This window comes from Pezoporus wallicus, unplaced genomic scaffold, assembly GCF_028554395.1.
Source record: "Pezoporus wallicus isolate ANWC-B61680 ecotype Strahan unplaced genomic scaffold, APGP_CSIRO_Pwel_v1 contig_5155, whole genome shotgun sequence".
In the NCBI taxonomy this organism is placed as follows: Eukaryota; Metazoa; Chordata; class Aves; order Psittaciformes; family Psittacidae; genus Pezoporus; species Pezoporus wallicus.
The window spans coordinates 79,901-99,006 of record NW_026637877.1 but is presented as its reverse complement, the minus strand read 5'-3'; the positions used below and the strand labels follow the sequence as shown (position 1 = coordinate 99,006).

At 45.4% G+C, this 19,106-nt stretch overlaps 1 protein-coding gene across 4 annotated transcripts in view; it reads left to right on the top strand.

Annotated features, from left to right (window-relative positions):
- Nucleotides 1–19,106, top strand: part of LOC130598551 (zinc finger SWIM domain-containing protein 6) — a 179,280-nt gene that overhangs the window by 105,109 nt on the left and 55,065 nt on the right. For all 4 annotated transcript variants that reach the window (XM_057408065.1, XM_057408064.1, XM_057408066.1 and 1 more), the window contains 2 exons: nt 14,971–15,119; nt 15,636–15,786. In XM_057408065.1, coding sequence (XP_057264048.1) covers nt 14,971–15,119; nt 15,636–15,786 — 300 coding nt within the window. The remainder of the gene's footprint in view (nt 1–14,970; nt 15,120–15,635; nt 15,787–19,106) is intronic.

Here is a 19,106-nt window from a genome sequence, read left to right as displayed (position 1 = left end):
GGAGGAAGCAGAGACAGTACACCTGACCCAAACTAGCCAAAGGGGTATTCCATGCCACAGCACATTATGCCCAGTATATAAACTGGGGGCAGTTACCCAGAAGGGGTAGATCACTGCTCGGGTCAGGCTGGGTATCAGTCGTTGGGTGGTTATCAGCTGTATTCTCTTCCTTTGTTATTTCCTTTATCATTATTATTATTGGTGGTTGCAGCAGTGGTTTGTGTTATACCTTAGTTACTGGACTGTTCTTATCTCAACCCGTGTGAGTTACATTCTTTCGATTCTCCTCCCCATCCCTCTGGGAGCAGGGGGAGGAAGTTGGGAGGGGTGGGCCAGTGGGCGAGCAGCTGCATGGTTCTGAGTTACCAGCTAGGCTTAAACCACGACAGCCACATTTTTTCCTAAGGTCTTTACACTGTTTTTAAATTACCCTGCTTTCCAATTATTCAACTACAGTGTCCATAAAAGCAAGATATTGTCAGGTTTCAATCAACCTGGTCATTTAGAAAAACATGTATTTTCTCATAAAATACAGAAAAGGAAAGCAATAAACATGACAGATGCACAATACAATTGCTCACTACCTGCCGAGCGATACCCAGCCCGACCTGAGCAGCGATCTGGGCCTTCCGGGTAACTCCCCTCAGTTTATATACTGGGCATGATGTGCTGTGGTATGGAATACCCCTTTGGCTAGTTTGGTTCAGGTGTCCTGTCTCTGCTTACTCCCAGCTTCCCCTCCTTACTGGCAGAGCATGAGACTCACAAAGTCCTTGGTCAGGGTAAACATTATTGGGCAACATCTAAAAACATTGGTGTTATCAGCGTTGTTCCCAGGGTGAAAGTCAAAAACACAGCAGTGCACCAGATACTAAGGAGAAAAATGACTGCTACTGCTGAACCCAGGACAGTGTTGGGGGGGAGAGGGGCACAAAATCACAAAATGGAATATAGAAACCTTTAGAATTAGTTTTAAGTAATGTTAAGTTTGAAGGCTTTGTAACAGTAGGAATGGAAAATTACTGAGGTGCATGATACATAGAGGAAAAAGAGTGCAGCTAGAGAACATACTGAGAATTCTCACAAGATAAATCGTTATAGTTGACATAGTTTTAAGTAAAACAGTCTAGAAGAACAGGACACAGGGATAAGGAGTATCTGGGAACGGCAGCTGTCCAGGATGGGCTACAGTTAAACTAACTGATAAATAGGAGGATAGGAGGATTATTATGTCTCTGGTGCTAACGAACCAATTAAACTGGTATGAGCATCTACTGCGCATGCTTCAAAGGCTGCCAGAAGTGATGAAGATTGTTGGAAGAAGTAAACGACCCTCAGAGACCACCACCACAAATCTGTACGCATGCGGGGAACTTTCTGGAAAATGATGTAATCCATACGTAGCCTCATGAATATGTATGTATGCCCAGGGACTATAAAAGGATGGCTTGTGTGGCAATTGGGCCACATGTTAGGAGGAGCTACCCCCATGTCTCCCGGCACCGCAATAAAGAATACCTGCTTGTCAGCTTGAAAACTTTGTTGGCGAGTTTGTTCCTGGAGTTTTCTCTGAATCAACTTGGCACCCCAGATGGGACCCGCTATGCTTGGCTGCAGGACCCGCTGAGGACAGGGCTCCCTAGGGCCCTCGGGAATTTGTAACGGAGGGACCCCTTGACTCATTCGGATCACTGTGGGAGCAGACAAGGACCATCTTCAGAAAAGGTATTCTTTTCTTTTGTATGGTCTGTAAGGTGCAGGGGGCATCTTGCATAAAGACTAAATTGGTAATTGGGCTGGTTTGGTAAGTGTATGTGAGGTTTGGAAGCCTTCCATAAATCGAGATAGGAAATCTCATAGGTAAAGGCGTATACCTGGCTGCTAGCGTCCGTTTGATATACACCCACAAGAAGCAGGGGGCTTCTTGTGGTTTGGCTCCTGCAAGACGCAGTGAGTGTCTTGTAGAAAACGTTTTGGATTTTACTGGCATACACCCACAAGAAGCAGGGGGCTTCCTGTGGTTTGGGTCCTGCAAGACACAGGGGGTATCTTGTGGAAATGGTTTTGGATCTTGTTGGTATTTGATTTATTTTGTGGCTTGTTATAGTAAGGATTTTGGTCTTATGATTTTGGTATCAGTGACAGACTGTTATAACTAAGCAGGGGGCATCTTGTGGTTTGGGTCCTACAAGACACAGGGGGTGGTCCAGGGTTTTGGGTCCAGTGTGCTATCCACAGCCCATAAGGGATTTGATTCACTGATGCTGTCAGTGTGGGTCCCTGAATAGGTTAGTTGAATCACCCTCTTCTCCAGGCCCAGCTCTCCAGCCCAGGTTCTCCAGTCCCAGAATCACCCTTCTTCTCCAGGCTGAACAAGCCCAGCTCTCTCGGCCTGTCTTCTTAGGAGAGGTGCTCCAGCCATCTGATCATCTTTGTGGTCCTCCTCTGGACTTGCTCTAACAGCTCCACATCTTTCTTGCATTGGGGGCCCCAGCGCTGAATCCAGTACTCCAGATGGGGTCTCATGAGAGCTGGCTACGCTCCTTTTGATGCAGCCCAGCATACAGCTGGTTTTCTGGGCTGCAAGCACACACTGCTGGCTCATTTTGAGCTTACCCCCAAGTCATCCTCCTCAGGGCTGCTCTCAATCCAGTCTCCACCCAGCCTGTAGTTGTGCTTGGGATTGCCCTGACCCAGGTGCAGGACCTTGCACTTAGCCTTTTTTAACTTCATGAGGTTCGTATTAGCCCATCTCTCAAGTGTGTCAAGGTCCCTCTGGACAGCATCCCTTCCCTCCAGCGTGTCAACTGCACCACACAGCTTGGTGTCATGGGCAGACATGCTGAGGGAGCATTCAATCCCACTGTCCATGTCACTAAAAAGATGTTAAACAACACTGGTCTCAATACCACCCCCTGAGGAACACCAATCATCACTGGTCTCCACTTGGACATCGAGCCATTGACCACAACTCTTTGAGTTGTACTCTTTGAGTACAATCCAGTCCACCAAGTGGTCCATCCATCAAACCTATGCCTTTCCAGTTTAGGGACAAGGATGTTGTGCTGGACAGTGTCAAATGCCTTATACAAATCCAGGTAGATGGCATCAGTTGCTCTTCCCTTATCCACCAATGACGTGGCCCCATCGTAGAAGGCCACCAAATTTGTCAGGCACAATCTGCCATTAGTGAATCAATGTTCGCTGTCACCAATCACCTCTCTGTTTTCTGTGTGCTTAGCATAGTTTCCAGGAGGATCTGCTCCAGGATCTTGCCGGGCACTGAGGTGAGACTGACTGGTCTGTAGTTCCCTCGATCTTCCTTTTTTCCCTTTTTTTTAAAAAAGGGGCTTACATTTCCCCTTTTCCAGTCAGCAGGAACTTCAGACTGCCATGACTTCTCAAATCTGATGGATAATGGCTTGGCAACTTCATCCGCCTGTTCCCTCAGGACCTGCGGATGCATCTTGTCAGGTCGCATGTACTTGTGCACCTTCAGGCTCCTTAGATGATCTTGAACTTGATCTCCTACGCCAGGCATTCTCCCAGTCCCAGCCCTTGCCTTCTGCAACTTGGGCGGTGTGGTTGGAGCTCTTGCTGGTGAAGACTGAGGCAAAAAAGTTGTTGAGTACCTTGACCTTCTCCATGTCTCCTGGGTAACAAGGTCTCCTGTTTTATCCTGGAGGGGGCCCACATTTTCCTTTGTCTTCCTTTTATCCCCAGTGGTACCTGTAGAAGTTTTTCTTGTTGCCCTTAATGTCCCTGGCCATGTTGAGTTTTGTTAGGGCTTTAGCTTTCCTAACCTGATCCCCCTCCTCCTTGGTTCCTCTATCACTTGGAGAAGGAAGTTATCATCAACACATTCCAGGAACCTCCTGGATTTCTTGTGCCCTGCTGTTTTGTCCTTCCAACTGATATTGGGGTGGTTGAAGTCCCCCATGAGGACCAGGGCTTGTGAACATGAGGCCACACCTATCTGTCTATAGAAGGCGTCATCCACTCAGTGTTCCTGGCCGGGTGGCCTGTAGCGGACCCCCACTGTAATGTCCCTCCCTTTAATCCTGACCCATAAGCTCTTGGTTGGCTCCTCATCCATTTCCAGCAGGAGCTCTGCACACTCCAGCTGATCGTTAATGTAGAGGGCAACACCCCCTCCTCATCTCCCCAGCCTGTCTTTCCTGATGAGCCTGTATCTTTCCATTCCAACAACGGTCATAGGAGGCATCCCACCACGTCTCTAAGACACCAACGAGGTTGTAGCCCTTCAGGCATTGACACACTTCTAACTCCTCTTGCTTGTTCCCCATGCTACGTGCACTGGCATAGAGGCATTTCAGTTGGGCCCCTGATGATGCTGGCTTATTGGCTGAAGTGGCTGGAAGACCTTTGTACTGCTCTTCAGGTGGACAATGCTTACCTGTGTTCCCTCTCCAGGCTCTTGGCATCTCCTACTGGCACCAGCATCAAACTGGCAGGAGTGGGATGGATTGAGGTTCCCCTCCCCTGGCAACTTCAGTTTAAACCCTTCTTCACCAGCTTTGCAAGCCTGTGACCTAAGACACTCTTCCCTTTCTCTGACAGGTTGTCCTGGGTTCAGCTGTAGCAGTATTTTTCTTCTCCCTAGTAGCTGGTGCAGTGCTGTGTTCTGGATTTATAGAAACATCGAATCATAGAATAGTTAGGGTTGGAAAGGACCTTAAGATTATCTAGTTCCAACTCCCCCCCGCCATGAGCCTGGACACATCACACTAAACCATGTCACCCAAGGCTCTGTCCAACCTGGCCTTGAATGCCGCCAGGGATGGAGCATTCACAACTTCCCTGGGCAACCCATTCCAGTGCCTCACCACCCTTACAATAAACAATTTTCCTCCGTATATCTAATCTAAACTTCCCCTGTTTAAGTTTTAACCTGTTATTCCTTCTTCTATCACTACAGTCCCAAATGAAGAGTCCCTCCCCAGCATCCTTATAGGCCCCTGTCCTGGATTCAGCAGTAGTAGTCATTTATTCCCTTCTTAGTAGCTGGTGCAGCGCTTTGTTTTTGACTTTCAGCCTGGGAACAGCGCTGATAACACCGATGTTTTTAGTTGCTGCTCAAATGTTTAGTCTGACCAAGGACTTTGTGAGTCTCATGCTCTGCCAGGGAGGAGGGGAAGCCGGGAGGAAGCAGAGACAGGACACCTGACCCAAACTAGCCAAAGAGGTATTCCATACCACAGTACGTCATGCCCAGGATGTGACTGAGAGTTACCCGGAAGGGCTGGCTCACAGCTCGGTCGGGCTTGGTAGTGACGGGTGGTATTGTATTCTCTTCCCTTGCTATTTCCCTTATCATTATTATTATTGGTGGTAGCAGTAGTGGTTTGTGTTATACCTTAGTTACTGGACTGCTCTTATCTCAACTCGTGGGAGTTACATTCTTTCCATTCTCCTCCCCATCCCTCTGGGAGCAGGGGGGAGGAGGAGAAGTGGGGGGAGTGAGGAAGTGGACTGCGTGGCTGACTTGCCGACAGGGTTTAAACCACGACAGTTTGTTTTAGTGCCCAACATGGGGCACAAAGGGTTGAGATAACAGCAGATCTGACCAGAGCGTGTCTAATCGTATCTGTGATAAGCATTAATTGTTTTGGATTAATAGTCACTCATCACAATGCTAGTTTATTGGCTCTCGAAGTTGTTGCTCTTGATCTCAGAATTTAAGCATGTCGTACCTTACTTACAGCCGGTATTAGCTGCGTTAGTGTTTATCAGGTGGGGGGCTTGGGCTAAGGTTCTTGTCTCATTGTACTTTATGGTAATGACTTGAAATACAATAGAATCATTGATCATGAAACTGATCTGGCTTATGTTCCCAGAGTGGTCACCACCTTTATACTTGGGGAGGTATATAATAGAGGCGCTTAGGAATTACACGTCTTTTTTCTCCTTCTCGGGTAGTCAACCTGTGAAGGAGACATTCTTTTACACTCCCTCCCCCCCCCCCCCGATCTTTTACATCATCCTTTGAGTGTTTTGAAGGTTTTGAATCACCTTTAAATACCCTTGAGACCTGTTTGCCGATTGTGATGGGGATCACCATATTGGCATGCATACAGAGTGTGTTTTACCCATGACCATTTCGTCTGATCTCAAGGGTTAAGCAGAGTTGGGTGTGGGCTTTGTCTGGGGTTAGACGATGATATAGGAGGACCAAGAAATTTTCCCCGAGGCTGGACAGCCATGAGTGGCAGGGTGCGTGGGATAGTACGGGCAAGTATCTAGGCCAGTGGGCCCCTCCAGCGCTTTGGAATTTCACCCCGAACATGTGCAAAACACAGAAAAATTAGTAAAGTAGGTCATACTAGAGATGGACAAATCATAGGACTTGGCCTATGCTTACAGGGCCTTCAACACTATCCAGCACCTTCAGAAGGAAAAAAATGTCCCTGGATCTGAGGGCAAAGCAGCAGACAGTGCAGCTACTCCAGCTCCAAGCACAGCAGCTACACCACCCCCAGCGACAAGTACAGGCGCTACTCAAGCTTTGGCTGCAAAAGACAGCGGAACTACTCCAGCGACAAGTACAGCAGCTACTCAAACTTCAACTGCAACAGACAGCGCAGCTGGTCCAGCTCCAAGCACAGCAGCTACACCACCCCTAGCAACAAGTACAGTCGCTGCTCAAGCCACAGTGATAATCACTGCAGCTAAACCAGAGGACCAATTCATGCCAATATCTGTTGCCCCTGTACGCAAGAGGAAAAGCAAAAAAGAGGCAAGAAGGGTGAAGCAAGATGAAGAAACAATGTACTAACCACCTGGGACAGCATCTGATCAGGAGTCATCATCACATGACCAAGAAGAAGAAGAAGGGGTGACTTCTTGACCTCGGACCTCAACAGAGCTACGGAACATGCAAAAAGATTTCACCCGTCAATCAGGGGAGCACATCATCACCTGGTTGCTCCGATGCTGGGACAATGGGGCTGACAGTCATGAACTAGAAGGTACAGAAGCCAAGCAGCTGGGATCACTTGCTAGAGAAGGGGGAATTGACAAAGCAATTGCAAGAGAGAAAAAGTCCCTCGGTCTTTGGAGGCGGCTTTTGGCAGCTGTGAAAGAAAGGTTTCCATAAAAGGACGATGTTATGAGTCGTTTGGCCAAGTGGACTACTTTAGACAAAGGCATCCAGTCTCTGAGGGAATCGGCCATTGTAGAGATGATCTATCACATCAAGCGGAATTACGGGGATATACCCATAGATCCAGTTGAAGTCGAATGAACACGACCAATATGGCGAAAACTTACACGGAATGCATCGTCATCATATGCTCATTCATTGGCAACAGTAACCTGGAATGAAATAGTACCACTACCAGTGGAGAAATGATTCATAAACTCTGAGAGTTCGAAGACAATCTCACCCCTTCCATCATCTCAGCTGTGGGAAAACTGTCCCAAGACCTCAAATAATCGAGAGGCGATCTATCTGATCTATCCAGCTCCTCACATGTACCAACACATATCTCAGCTATTAACAAAAGGTGTCCTACAGCTCGAGAGAGAAGATACAGAAGGTATACACCACGGGCCACCCTATGGTTTTACCTGCGGGATCACGGAGAAGACGTAACGAAGTGGGATGGAAAACCTACCTCAGTTTTGGAGGAACGGGTGCGTGAATTGAAGACGAGAACAAAGATCAAGGATGATCATCCCATGAAAGCTGCGGCTTCAGTCTCTGGTGAGCAGGTTCCCAGATGAAGTGGAAGAGCTGATTTTGCTCCAGCTGCTTTGATAAAGAAGACTAATCCCTGTCAACAAGATGTAAGCGACCAATGTTGCGATGACTGTAAGAGGGGCCCTGCCTCCAGCCAGGTGGAGGTAGGGGACAATCGGATTTACTGGACTGTGTGGATCAAATGGCCTGGCACATCAGTCCCACAGAAGTATAAGGCTCTAGTAGATACCAGTGCACAGTGTACCCTGATGACATCAAGCTGTCAAGGGGTGGAACCCATTTGTATTTCTGGAGTAACAGGAGGATCCCAAGAGTTGACTGCACTGGAGGCTGAAATCAGCCTGACTGGGGGGAAATGGCAAAAGCACCCCATTGTGACTGGTCCAAAGTCTCCATGCATCGTTGGCATAGACTGCCTCAGGAGAGAGTACTTCAAAGACCCAAAAGGGTACCAATGGGCTTTTAGTATTGCTGCTTTGGAGACTGAGGAAATTGAGCAGCTGTCCACCTTGCCTGGTCTCTCAGAGGATCCTTCTGTTGTGGGGTTGCTGAAGGTCAAAGAACAAGTGCCAATTGCGACCACAACAGTGCACTGGTGGCATTATCACACCAGCTGAGACTCACAGATTCCCATCCATAAGCTGATCCATAGACTGGAGAGTCAGGGGGTGATTAGTAGGACCCACTCACCCTTTAATAGCCCCATATGGCCAGTGTGAAAGACTAACGGAGAGTGTCGACTAACGGTAGACTATCATGGCCTGAATGAAGTTACACCACCACTGAGTGCTGCCGTACCAGACATGCTAAAACTTCAATATGAACTGGAGTCAAAGTCATCCAAGTGGTATGCCACGATTGATATTGCGAATGCATTTTTTTTCAATTTTTTTGGCATCAGAGTACAGGCCACAGTTTGCTTTTACTTGGAGGAGTGTCCAGTTCACTTGGAACCGACTGCCCCAGGGGTGGAAACACAGACCTACCATCTGCCATGGACTGATCCACACTACACCGGAATAGGGGCAAGCTCCAGAACACCTATAATAGATTGATGACATAATCGTGTGAGGCAATACAGTGGAAGAGGTTTTTAAGAAAGGGAGGAAAATAATCCAAATCCTGCTAAAAGCCAGTTTTGCCATAAAACGGAGTAAGGTCAAGGGACCCGCACAGGAGATTTGATTTTGGGGAATAAAATGCCAAGATGGACGCTTCCAGGTCCCCACAGAAGTGATCAAGAAGATAACAGCAATGTCTCCACCAACTAATAAGAAAGAAACACAAGCCTTCTTAGGTGTTGTGGGGTTCTGGGGAATGCACATCCCAAATTACTCTGATTGTAAGCCCTCTGTCACATGACCCAGAAGAAGAATGATTTCACATGGGGCCCTGAGCAACAACAAGCCTTTGAACAAATTAAATGAGAGATAGTTCATGCAGTACCCCTTGGACCAGTCCGCACCGAGCCACATGTGAAAAATGTGCTCTGCACCACAGTGGGGGAGAATGGTCCTTCCTGGGGCCTCTGGTAGAAAGCTCCAGGGGAGCCTTGAGGTTGACCCCTCGCCGTTTGGAGTCGGGGATACAAAGGATCTGAGGCCAGCTATACCCCAACTGAAAAGGAGATGCTGGCAGCCTATGAAGGGTTTTGAGCTGCTTCAGAAGTGATGCGCACTGAAGCACAGCTCCTCCTGGCACCCCGGTTGCCCATGCTGGGCTGGATGTTCAAAGGCAGGGTCTCCTATGCACATTATGAAACCTATGCTCCATGGAGTAAGTGGGCTGGACTAATTACACAACGAGCTGAAATAGGAAATCCCAGTTGTCCAGGAATTCTGGAAGTCATCATGGACTGGCCAGAGGGTAAAGATTTTAGAATGTCACCAGAGGAGCAGGGGATGAGTTCTGAAGAGGGCCCACCATATAATAAACTGTCAGAAAGGGAAAAGCAATATGCCTTGTTTACTGATGGATCCTACTGTACTGTGAGAAAGTGTCGGAGATGGAAGGCAGTTGTATGAATTCTACAACAAGTTGCAGAAATTTCTGAAGGAGAAGGTAAGTAGAGTCAATTTGCAGAGGTCAAAGCCATCCAGCTAGCCTTGGACATTGCTGAACGAGAAAAGTGGCCAGTACTTTATACGCATGGATTGTGGCAAATGCCCTGTGGGGGTGGGTTGCAGCAATGGAAGCAAAGCAACTGGCAACGCAGAGGTAAACCCATCTGGGCTGCTTCACTGTGGGAAGATATCACTGCCCAGTTGCAGAACCTGGTGGTAAGGGTGCGCCGTGTAGATGCTCATGTACGCAAGAGTCGGGCCACTGAGGAACACCAGAACAACCAGCAAGGAGATAAAGCTGCAAAGATTGAAGTGGCTCAGATGGATTTTGATCGGCAACATAAGAGTTAATTTCTTTTAGCCTTGTGGGCCCTTGACACATCAGGCCATCAAGGCAGAGATGAAACATACAGATGGGCTGATGATGTAGGGGTGGACTAATGCCCATGTCTCCTGATTTAAGCCCAGCTGGAAACCCAGAACCATGCAGCCACTGGTTTGCCCCCCCCCCTTCCTTCCTCCCACCACTCCCAGAAGGATGGGGAGAGGAATTGAAAGAATGTAACTCCCACGGGATGAGATAAGAACAGTCCAGTAACTAAGGTATAACACAAACCCCTACTGCTACTACCAATGCTAATAATAATGATAAGGGAAATAACAAGGGAAGTGAATACAACCGCTCACCACCTGCCGACCAATACCCAGACTGACCCAAGCAGCCATCTAGACCTTCTGGGTTACTGCCCCCTGTTTATATACCAGGCATAATGTGCTGTGGTATGGAATACCTCTTTGGCTAGTTTAGGTCAGGTGTCCTGTCTTTGCTTCCTCCAAGCTTCCACTCCTCCCTGGCAGAGCATGAGACTCACAAAGTCCTTGGTTGTAGTAAACATTACTGAGTAACAACTAAAGACATTGGTTCTATCAGCACTGTTCCCAGCCAGAAAGTCAACAGAGCACTGCACCACCTACTAAGAAGGAGAAAAATGACTGCTATTGCTGAACCCAGGACACCGTGTTTTTCACAAATGTGACACATGCTGCAGTTAAGCAATCCAAGCAGTTAAAGGCTCTCTGGTATGGAGGAGCATGGCTGAAGTATAAATATGGGGACACCTGGCAGATTGTCTATATCACACTCCCACCAACCCGCCAAGGCAAGCGCTATGGGCTTACCATAGTAGAAGCAACCATCAGATCTCTGGAAGCATACACTGTGCCAGAAAACTGTCCTGGGCCTTGAGAAACAGGTTTTGTGTTGACACGGCACCCCAGGGAGAACTGAATTAGACAATGGGACTCATTTCCAGAACAATCTTATAGACACTTGGACCAAAGATCATTGCATCAAGCGGGTATATCACATCCTCTACCATGCACCAGCCGCTGGGATAATCAAACGGTACAATGGGCTGTTAAAAACTACACTGAGAGCAATGGGTGGTGGGACTTTCAAGCATTGGGATACACACTTACCAAAGGCCACCTGGTTGGTCAACACCAGAGGATCTGCCAACAGGGCTGGCCCATCCCAGTCAGAACTTTTATATATTGTAGAGGGGGACAAAGTTCCTGTGGTGCACAACCCAATTTGCTGGGAAAGAGAGTCTGGGTTATTCCTGCTTCAGGTAAAGCCAAAACCACTTGTGGGATTGCTTTTGCTCAAGGTCCCGGGCATACTTGATGTGTAATGAGGGAAGATGAGGAAGTCCTATGTGTACCTCAAGGGGATTTGGTTTTAGGGGAAAACAGCCAATGAACTCAATTATGTGCTGTTGCCTACTAGATAACACTTTTATAGCCCATTAGCTAGGTGCCCATCTCCACCACTCTGCACTCTGAAAAGAATTTATGTCCTGTTAGCAGCCAATAAAGTTATGGGAAAGCGGGCAGCCACAGCAGAACTGTCCTCAGTTCACCATCAACTCTTCCTGACTTCCCTCCATTCTTCACCCCTACAAAGAATGAACTTTGATGAAACCAGACAAGTTCAGCAGTAACCAGATGACTTCGGTGGTAGGCAACAGTCCAACATTCTTGTCCTGGGTGCTATAGCAGTCTTTTCTCTCCTTCTTAGTAGCTGCTGCAGTGCTGTAAGCATAGAATCATAGAATAGTTAGGGTTGTAAAGGACCTTAAGATCATCAAGTTCCAACCCCCCTGCCATGGACAGGAACACCTCACACTAAGCCATATCACCCAAGGCCTCGTCCAACCTGGCCTTGAACACTGCCAGGGATGGAACATTCACAACCTCCCTGGGCAACCTATTCTGGTGCCTCACCACCCTAACAGGAAAGAATTTCCTCCTTATATCCAATCTAAACTTCCCCTGTTTAAGTTTTAACCCGTTAGCCCTTCTCCTATCACTACAGTCCCTAACGAGGAGTCCCTCCCCACCATCCCTATAGGCCCCCTTCACATACTGGAAGGCTGCTATGAGGTCTCCAAGCAGCCTTCTCTTCTCCAGGCTGTACAGCTCCAACTTCCTCAGCCTGTCTTCATACGGGAGGTGTTCCAGTCCCCTGATCATCCTCGTGGCCCTTCTCTGGACTTGTTCCAACAGTTCCATGTCCTTTTTATGTTGAGGACACCAGAACTGCACACAATATTCCAGGTGAGGTCTCACAAGAGCAGAGTAAATGGTCAGGATCACCTCCTTCGACCTGCTGGTCATGCTCCTTTTGATGCAGCCCAGGATATGGTTGTCTTTCTGGGCTGCAAGCGCACACTGCCTGCTCATGTTCATTTTCTCATCAACCAGCACCCCCAAGTCCTTCTCTGCAGGGCTGCTCTGAATCTCTTCTTTGCCCAACCTGTAGCTGTGCCTGGGATTGCTCCAGCCCAGGTGTAGGACCTTGCACTTGGCATGGTTAAACTTCTTAAGGTTGGCATCAGCCCACCTCACAAGTCTGTCAGCATCCTCTGGATGGCATTTCTTCCCTCCTGGGTATCCACCGAACCATGCAGCTTGGTGTCATTGGCAAACTTGCTGAGGGTGCACTCAATCCCACTGTCCATGTCAGCAATGAAGATGGACAAGACTGGTCCCAACACGGATCCCTGAGGGACGCCACTCATTACTGGCCTCCAGCTGGACATTGAGCCATTGACCACAACTTTTTGTGTGCAGCCATCCAGCCAGTTCTTTATCCACCAAGTGGTCCATCAATCAAATTGATGTCTCTTCAATTTAGAGACAAGGATGTGATGGGACAGTGTCAGACGCTTTGCACAAGTCCAGGTAGATGACATCAACTGTTCTACCCCTGTCCTACCCCTGTCCATCAGTTCTGTAGCCCCTTCATAGAAGGCCACCAAATTGGTCAGGCAGGACTTCCCCTTAGTGAAGCCATGCTGGCTGTCACCAACCCCCTTGTTCATTTTCATTTGCCTTAGCATGCCTTCCAGGAGAATCTGTTCCAAGATTTTGCCAGGCACGGAGGTGAGACTGACTGGTCTGTAGTTGCCTGGGTCATCTATTTTTCCCTTCTTGAAAATGGGGGTTATATTTCCCTTTTTCCAGTCATCGGGAACTTCACCTGACTGCCATGATTTCTCAAATATGATAGCCAGCGGCTTAGCAAATTCGTTCGCCAGCTCCTTCAGGACCCATGGATGGATCTCATAAGGACCCATGGACTTGTGCACATTCAGATTTTTAAGATGGTCTTGAACTAGATCCTCTCCTACAGTGGCCCCAATGTCTTCATTCTCACAGTCCCTGTGTCTGCCTTCCAAGACTTGGGTGGTGTGGTCAGAGCCTTTGCCAGTGAAGACCGAGGCAAAGAAGTCATCCAGAACCTCAGCCTTCTCCAAATCCTGTGTATCTAGTTCTCCTGAGAGCTTCCTGAGGGGGCCTACTTTCTCCCTAGTCTGTTTTTTATTTGCTATGTACCTGTGGCATCCCTTCCTGTTAACTTTCACATCCCTAGCCATGTTTAATTCTAACTGGGCTTTAGCTTTCCTAGCCTGGTCCCTAGCTTCCCAGACAACATCCCTGTACTCTTCCCAGGCCACCTGTCCTTGCTTCCACTTTTTATAACCCTCTTTTTTCCCTCGAAGTTTCCTCAGAAACTGTTTATCCATTCAAGGAGGTCTCCTGGCCCTCCTGCTGCACTCCTGAGCTTGCAGCAGGTGATCCTTGAATATCAACCAACAGTCTTGTCCCCCCTGCCCTCTAGGGCTATATCCTATGGAACCTTACTAAGCAGGTTCCTGAAGAGGCCAAAGTCTTCTCTTTTGAAGTCCAGGGCAGTGAGCTTGCTGCACGCTCTTCTCACTGTCCTGAGGATCTCAAATTCAACCGTCTCGTGATCGCTGCATCCAAGGCTGCCCTGGAGCGTCACATTTCCAACTAGCCCTTCCCAGGACACCTGACCCAAACTGGTCAAAGGGGTATTCAGTACCACAGCACATTATGCCCAGTGTATAAACTTGGGGGAGTTACCTGGAAGGCCCAGATCACTGCTTGAGTCAGGCTGGTTATCTGTCAGTGGTTTGTGACCGATTGTATTCTCTCCCCTTGTTACTCCCCTTATCATTATTATTATTGGTGGTGGTAGTAGTAGTTTTGTATTATACCTTAGTTACTGGACTGTTCTTACCTCAACGTGTGGGATTTACATTCTTTTAGCTCTCTTCCCCTTCCTCTGAGAGCTGGGCGGGGGACACACACACAAAGATGTGGGGCAGTGAGCAAGCAGCAGTGTGGTTCTGAGTTGTCAGCTGGGTTTAAGCTATGACCCTATCATTTTATGATCAATAGCAGTGCTCACTAGCTGTCACTAAAACTGGTGCAAGATTGCTGAAGGTACAAAAATTAAACAGGTGTTTTGGGGAAAGTGCTTTTAACACTGAATTTATTGAAGTACTATTTAAAGTTTAATTTTCTTTGTAAAAGCATTCTAGAATAGCTGCTTAGATGGGAGGAAAAAACTTGGGTTTAATATTTTATTATGAAATATTTATTTAAATACCTTCTTATAAACTGTCATTTCTAAGTGTTTAAGACTACTGAGGAGAAATTTAGGTCTATTTTAAGGAACCTTTAGATTAAATTTAACACATCCAAAATGGGACAATGCACAAATCCAAAAACCTCTACAGTACTCCTTTTCCCTGGACCCACAAGTCTCTCTTCTTTATATAGAACAATGATTTTTCTTCTTCCTATTTGCAGGTGCTCCTGACCCAACAGCAGGTGCAAGCATAGATGATGAAAACTGCTGGCATTTGGATGAGGAACAGGTCCAAGAACAGGTTAAACTCTTCCTCTCCCATGGTGGATACCAAGGATCAGGGAAGCAGCTCAATTTGCTTTTTTCAAAGGTATATCAAGTACTCTAAACCTTCCATCTTTTCTCTATCCCCCCTCCCCTAGCCAGTCACATCTTACTCAGAGTCCCGTTGTTCTAAAACAAGACAAAGCCTTTGGGAATGTGATGGAAAGTTAATAAAGCAGTGTTACACAATCTGGTGTGTCTTGAGATCAGTTTAAGGATATGAAGTAGCGTTTCCTCTGGCTGCAGCTTTTATGTTCTCTTTCTTTCTACCCGCAAAATGTTGGAGAAACCTGTAGAAATGGTCTTGCAGCAGCTTGCTTAATACAGTTGTGGATTACTTGTGGAAGAAGAGTGTTGCAGAATTGCAATGGGATCCTGAAACTCAAAATTGTTACAATTGGGAAGCCTGACTATATTTTTCTACTTAATTTTTTTTTCACATCAGATATATAAATTATATTTCTTATTTAACAGAGGTGAAATGTTTAACACTGCAGAATATTGTCTATACTGTGGTTTGCTTTGTCTTTTTCAAGTTTGTATTAAAAGACTGATTTCCTAGGTGCGAGAGATGCTAAAGATGAGAGATTCAAATGGAGCTCGCATGTTGATGTTGATAACAGAACAATTCATGGCTGACCCTCGTCTGTCACATTGGAGACAACAAGGAAATGCAATGACTGACAAGTATAGGCAGCTTTGGGATGAACTGGGTAAATGTATACACTTTAAAATCATTTAGGTGTTCATTTGTATAATGAATAAATAGTTACATATTTGGGATGGAAGGAAACTTTATTGTGGTACTAGGTAAAGCAAGATAGAGTTTTCTGCAGTTTTGCTTCTTCAGTTAAGGTTGGGTGAAATTGAATTTGTGATCTACTACATGAGACAGCAGGAGCAGAAGCATGGTATGAAACAAGTGTGATTGCAACAGGTTGTAAGTACCTGAGGATCTAAAAAGGATAAAGCAAAAAGTGGAAATGTAGCTATACAACTGGGGGTAAGTATAAGCCATTTGCCATTAGCGCAAACTGAAAAGATTAAGTAAGAAATCAGTTCACAACTAGAGAAAAATAGACGGCAAAAAGAGAAAAATCATTAGGAGTGTGAGGAGATAGATAGCAACAAAGGAAAGCAGAAGTCCGTTACTGAGCAGGAAAGGAGATCAATTAAGAGAGGGCTATAACAATTAACACTGCTCTACAAGAAAGGTCAGTTGTGACTAGATATATGACTTGTACAATGGAGAGAGGAACACAGGCTGAAATGGGAAAGGAATATTTAAACTGGTAAAGTCTGAAGACACTCTAAAGTGTTTGAGAAACTTGCTGACACAGTTTTGAACTGCTGCTTCATAAGTTCTCAAAATCTGTAGGAATTTGTGGTTGGGAGAGGAAATTTAAAACAACTTGAAAGTAAATATCGCCAATAATTTTAAGGTAGGTAGGTGAGTGGAAAGAATAATATTAAGTAACCACCAGCATGCTTTCCTAGATGTAAGGTATTGGAACAAATTACTAACCAGTAGGTATGTAAGCATATAGAAGATAAAAGTGATAAAAGAAAACCTGAAATATTTAAAATACAATGGTAATTCTAATTTGTTTCTCTAAAAAATAATTCACTGAGTGTATGAGTAAAGGAATTAATGCATATATTTTATCTATAGTAAGGTTTTGGATGCTGTCTTGGAGGCTTTCTCAAAGCAAGTTGAAGACACAGCAAAATGGAATTGCTTTGTGATTCATAGAACTTGGAGTAGTTACCTGTGCTCTCACTCAATCTGGAAAGACACTTCAAGTCTAGACTTACAGGAAAGTCTTGAGACATATTCTGGCAAAACTTCCCAACCCCACCACCACCCTCCAAAAAAACCCCAACCAAGACCAAACAAAACAATAACACAAAACTTACTGATGACACCCCTTGGGACAATATGTAAACACCACAGAGAACAAAGCCAAAACAAGTAATGCTCTTGGTACACTTTAAAGATCCAAAACCAAGCTAAGTGACATTAAATCCAAGCAAGAATAGCGTGCTTCGTTTAGAGAGGAAAAGTCAAAAGCAAAATTTAAGTTTTCTACTGTTAAAGGTTAAATATGGCCATGATTGATTGCATGTTGTCTGGTAGGCTTGAATAGATATGACCCGGTTAGCATAAATTATGTTCATTCTAAATGAAGCATTAGGCTAATAAAGCACTGTCTGTCTATAGTTGGTATTATGTACTTCTGTGGTGGATAGCCTTAATGTCAGAGCAGGCAGTTCTGTCAGTGTAGATATAGGTACCTTCAAGTACCTATTCTTAGTATGTAATACTACATACTACATATGTAATACATACTCCTAGTATGTAACTTTTATGATGCCTTATCTCACTGGAGAATAATGCTTTTTGACAAGCTTGACATGTATACAGCAAAATTTTATCCTACCGTACTGAAAAATGGAGGGTCTCATGCTTCATTGCTTATGTGGGTTGAGCTGGTAGGTGGTGGGAGAAGTAGAAATATGTTCTAGATCTGTTACCTGTAGCAGTCTTACCACATGCTGCCAGTAAACATAAGAGATTTTGTTAAAATTTTCTTAGCAGCTCCTCTTCTTGTTTCATCAGTCTAATATTAACATCATCTTGACACCACCTATCTGAAGATGGAATCTCTCTGTCTGCGGCATCAAATAAGCAATATTTTAGATTAATCAAATTGATTAGTTTACCTCTATTTAATCAGAATTGTAGCTGCCAGTCCCAGAAAGCTGCAGTGCAACCTTCCAGCCTCACCACTACCTCAACTGCTGTATTTGCAGTCTGAGGCAGACCCCGTTGTTTCAGTCCTGAACTGCTATGCCTCCTCTAACAGTATCAAAATATGTTGATTATGTACCACAGATTCAATTGCAAATACATTTCAATCACTTCAGGTTTGCAATAGGCTAAGGATAGAACTTAGTTCTTCCACCTCCAGCTTATGTTTATGTTGCTAACCTGTCCACTTATTCCCCACACCAGGATTCCTTCCACTGGTGCTTAGCAAGTTCCCTGAAAAAATCTGTTAATTGGATGATTCTCTCCACCTTGACTCCTACGTTGTGTGAAAATTAGAAGCTGCTGCCATATTTTTGATAGGATTTCACCTTGATATTCACTCTAGTTAAACACATCTCTTTTTCAGGTGAAACATGCATGTGAATATGCAAAAGTTGAAGGAGGTTTTAAGGGAGACCAGAGTTACAATGGCAAACTACAGAAGGAAGAGCAGGATGTCCCTGGCAACCCTTGATCTGTGTCAGTAGTGGCAGAGAACTCAGACACTCGGTTTAAGGGGGCGATGGTATCATTAGGTTCTAAAATAATGTTGGTTTCTTATCTTGTCATCTTCTAGGATGTCAGAGACCTAAATTATCAGTAAAGGGAGTGGGACATGCATTTGCATACTTTTCATGTTATCTGTTCAAGTGTAATCAGGAGTGGCATATGTCTTAAAAAAAGTTTTGTCTATGATCTCAATTATTTCACAGATATAGGTTAACAACATTGTACTTATGGAGATTAAGACATGTAAAGTATGTAAGTCTAGACTGCTTAATAAAGGCTGGCTTGCTTGCACTGGTATGCTGTCTGCCAAATGTTAGGCATTCGGCCACTTTCTCAGTTCCATTTTGGCATAGGTTTTTAAGCATACTTAAATAACTTCAACTTTTCTCCTTGACTGGATTGCTTGAGCCTTTCATTAAAACTTAACTGATGCTGTCTGTCATTGGCCAAGGATACTGGAAGGACACACTGGGCTCTGATCAGAATTCCTGCTGAAGTTTATGATAAACTGTGTTGATTACAGATTATGGTAAATTGTGTAGAAATCAGATTGGGTTTGTATGCTTGAAGATGCTGATTTAAAAAAAAAAAAAATTAAATATTTCACATCTAAGTATGAGCCTGGCAATTTTCTCATACAAAGTTCTAATTCTATAAGAAATTCTGATTAAAAGGCCTCAAATTAACTAGCTAGTTATGTGCAATGCTATT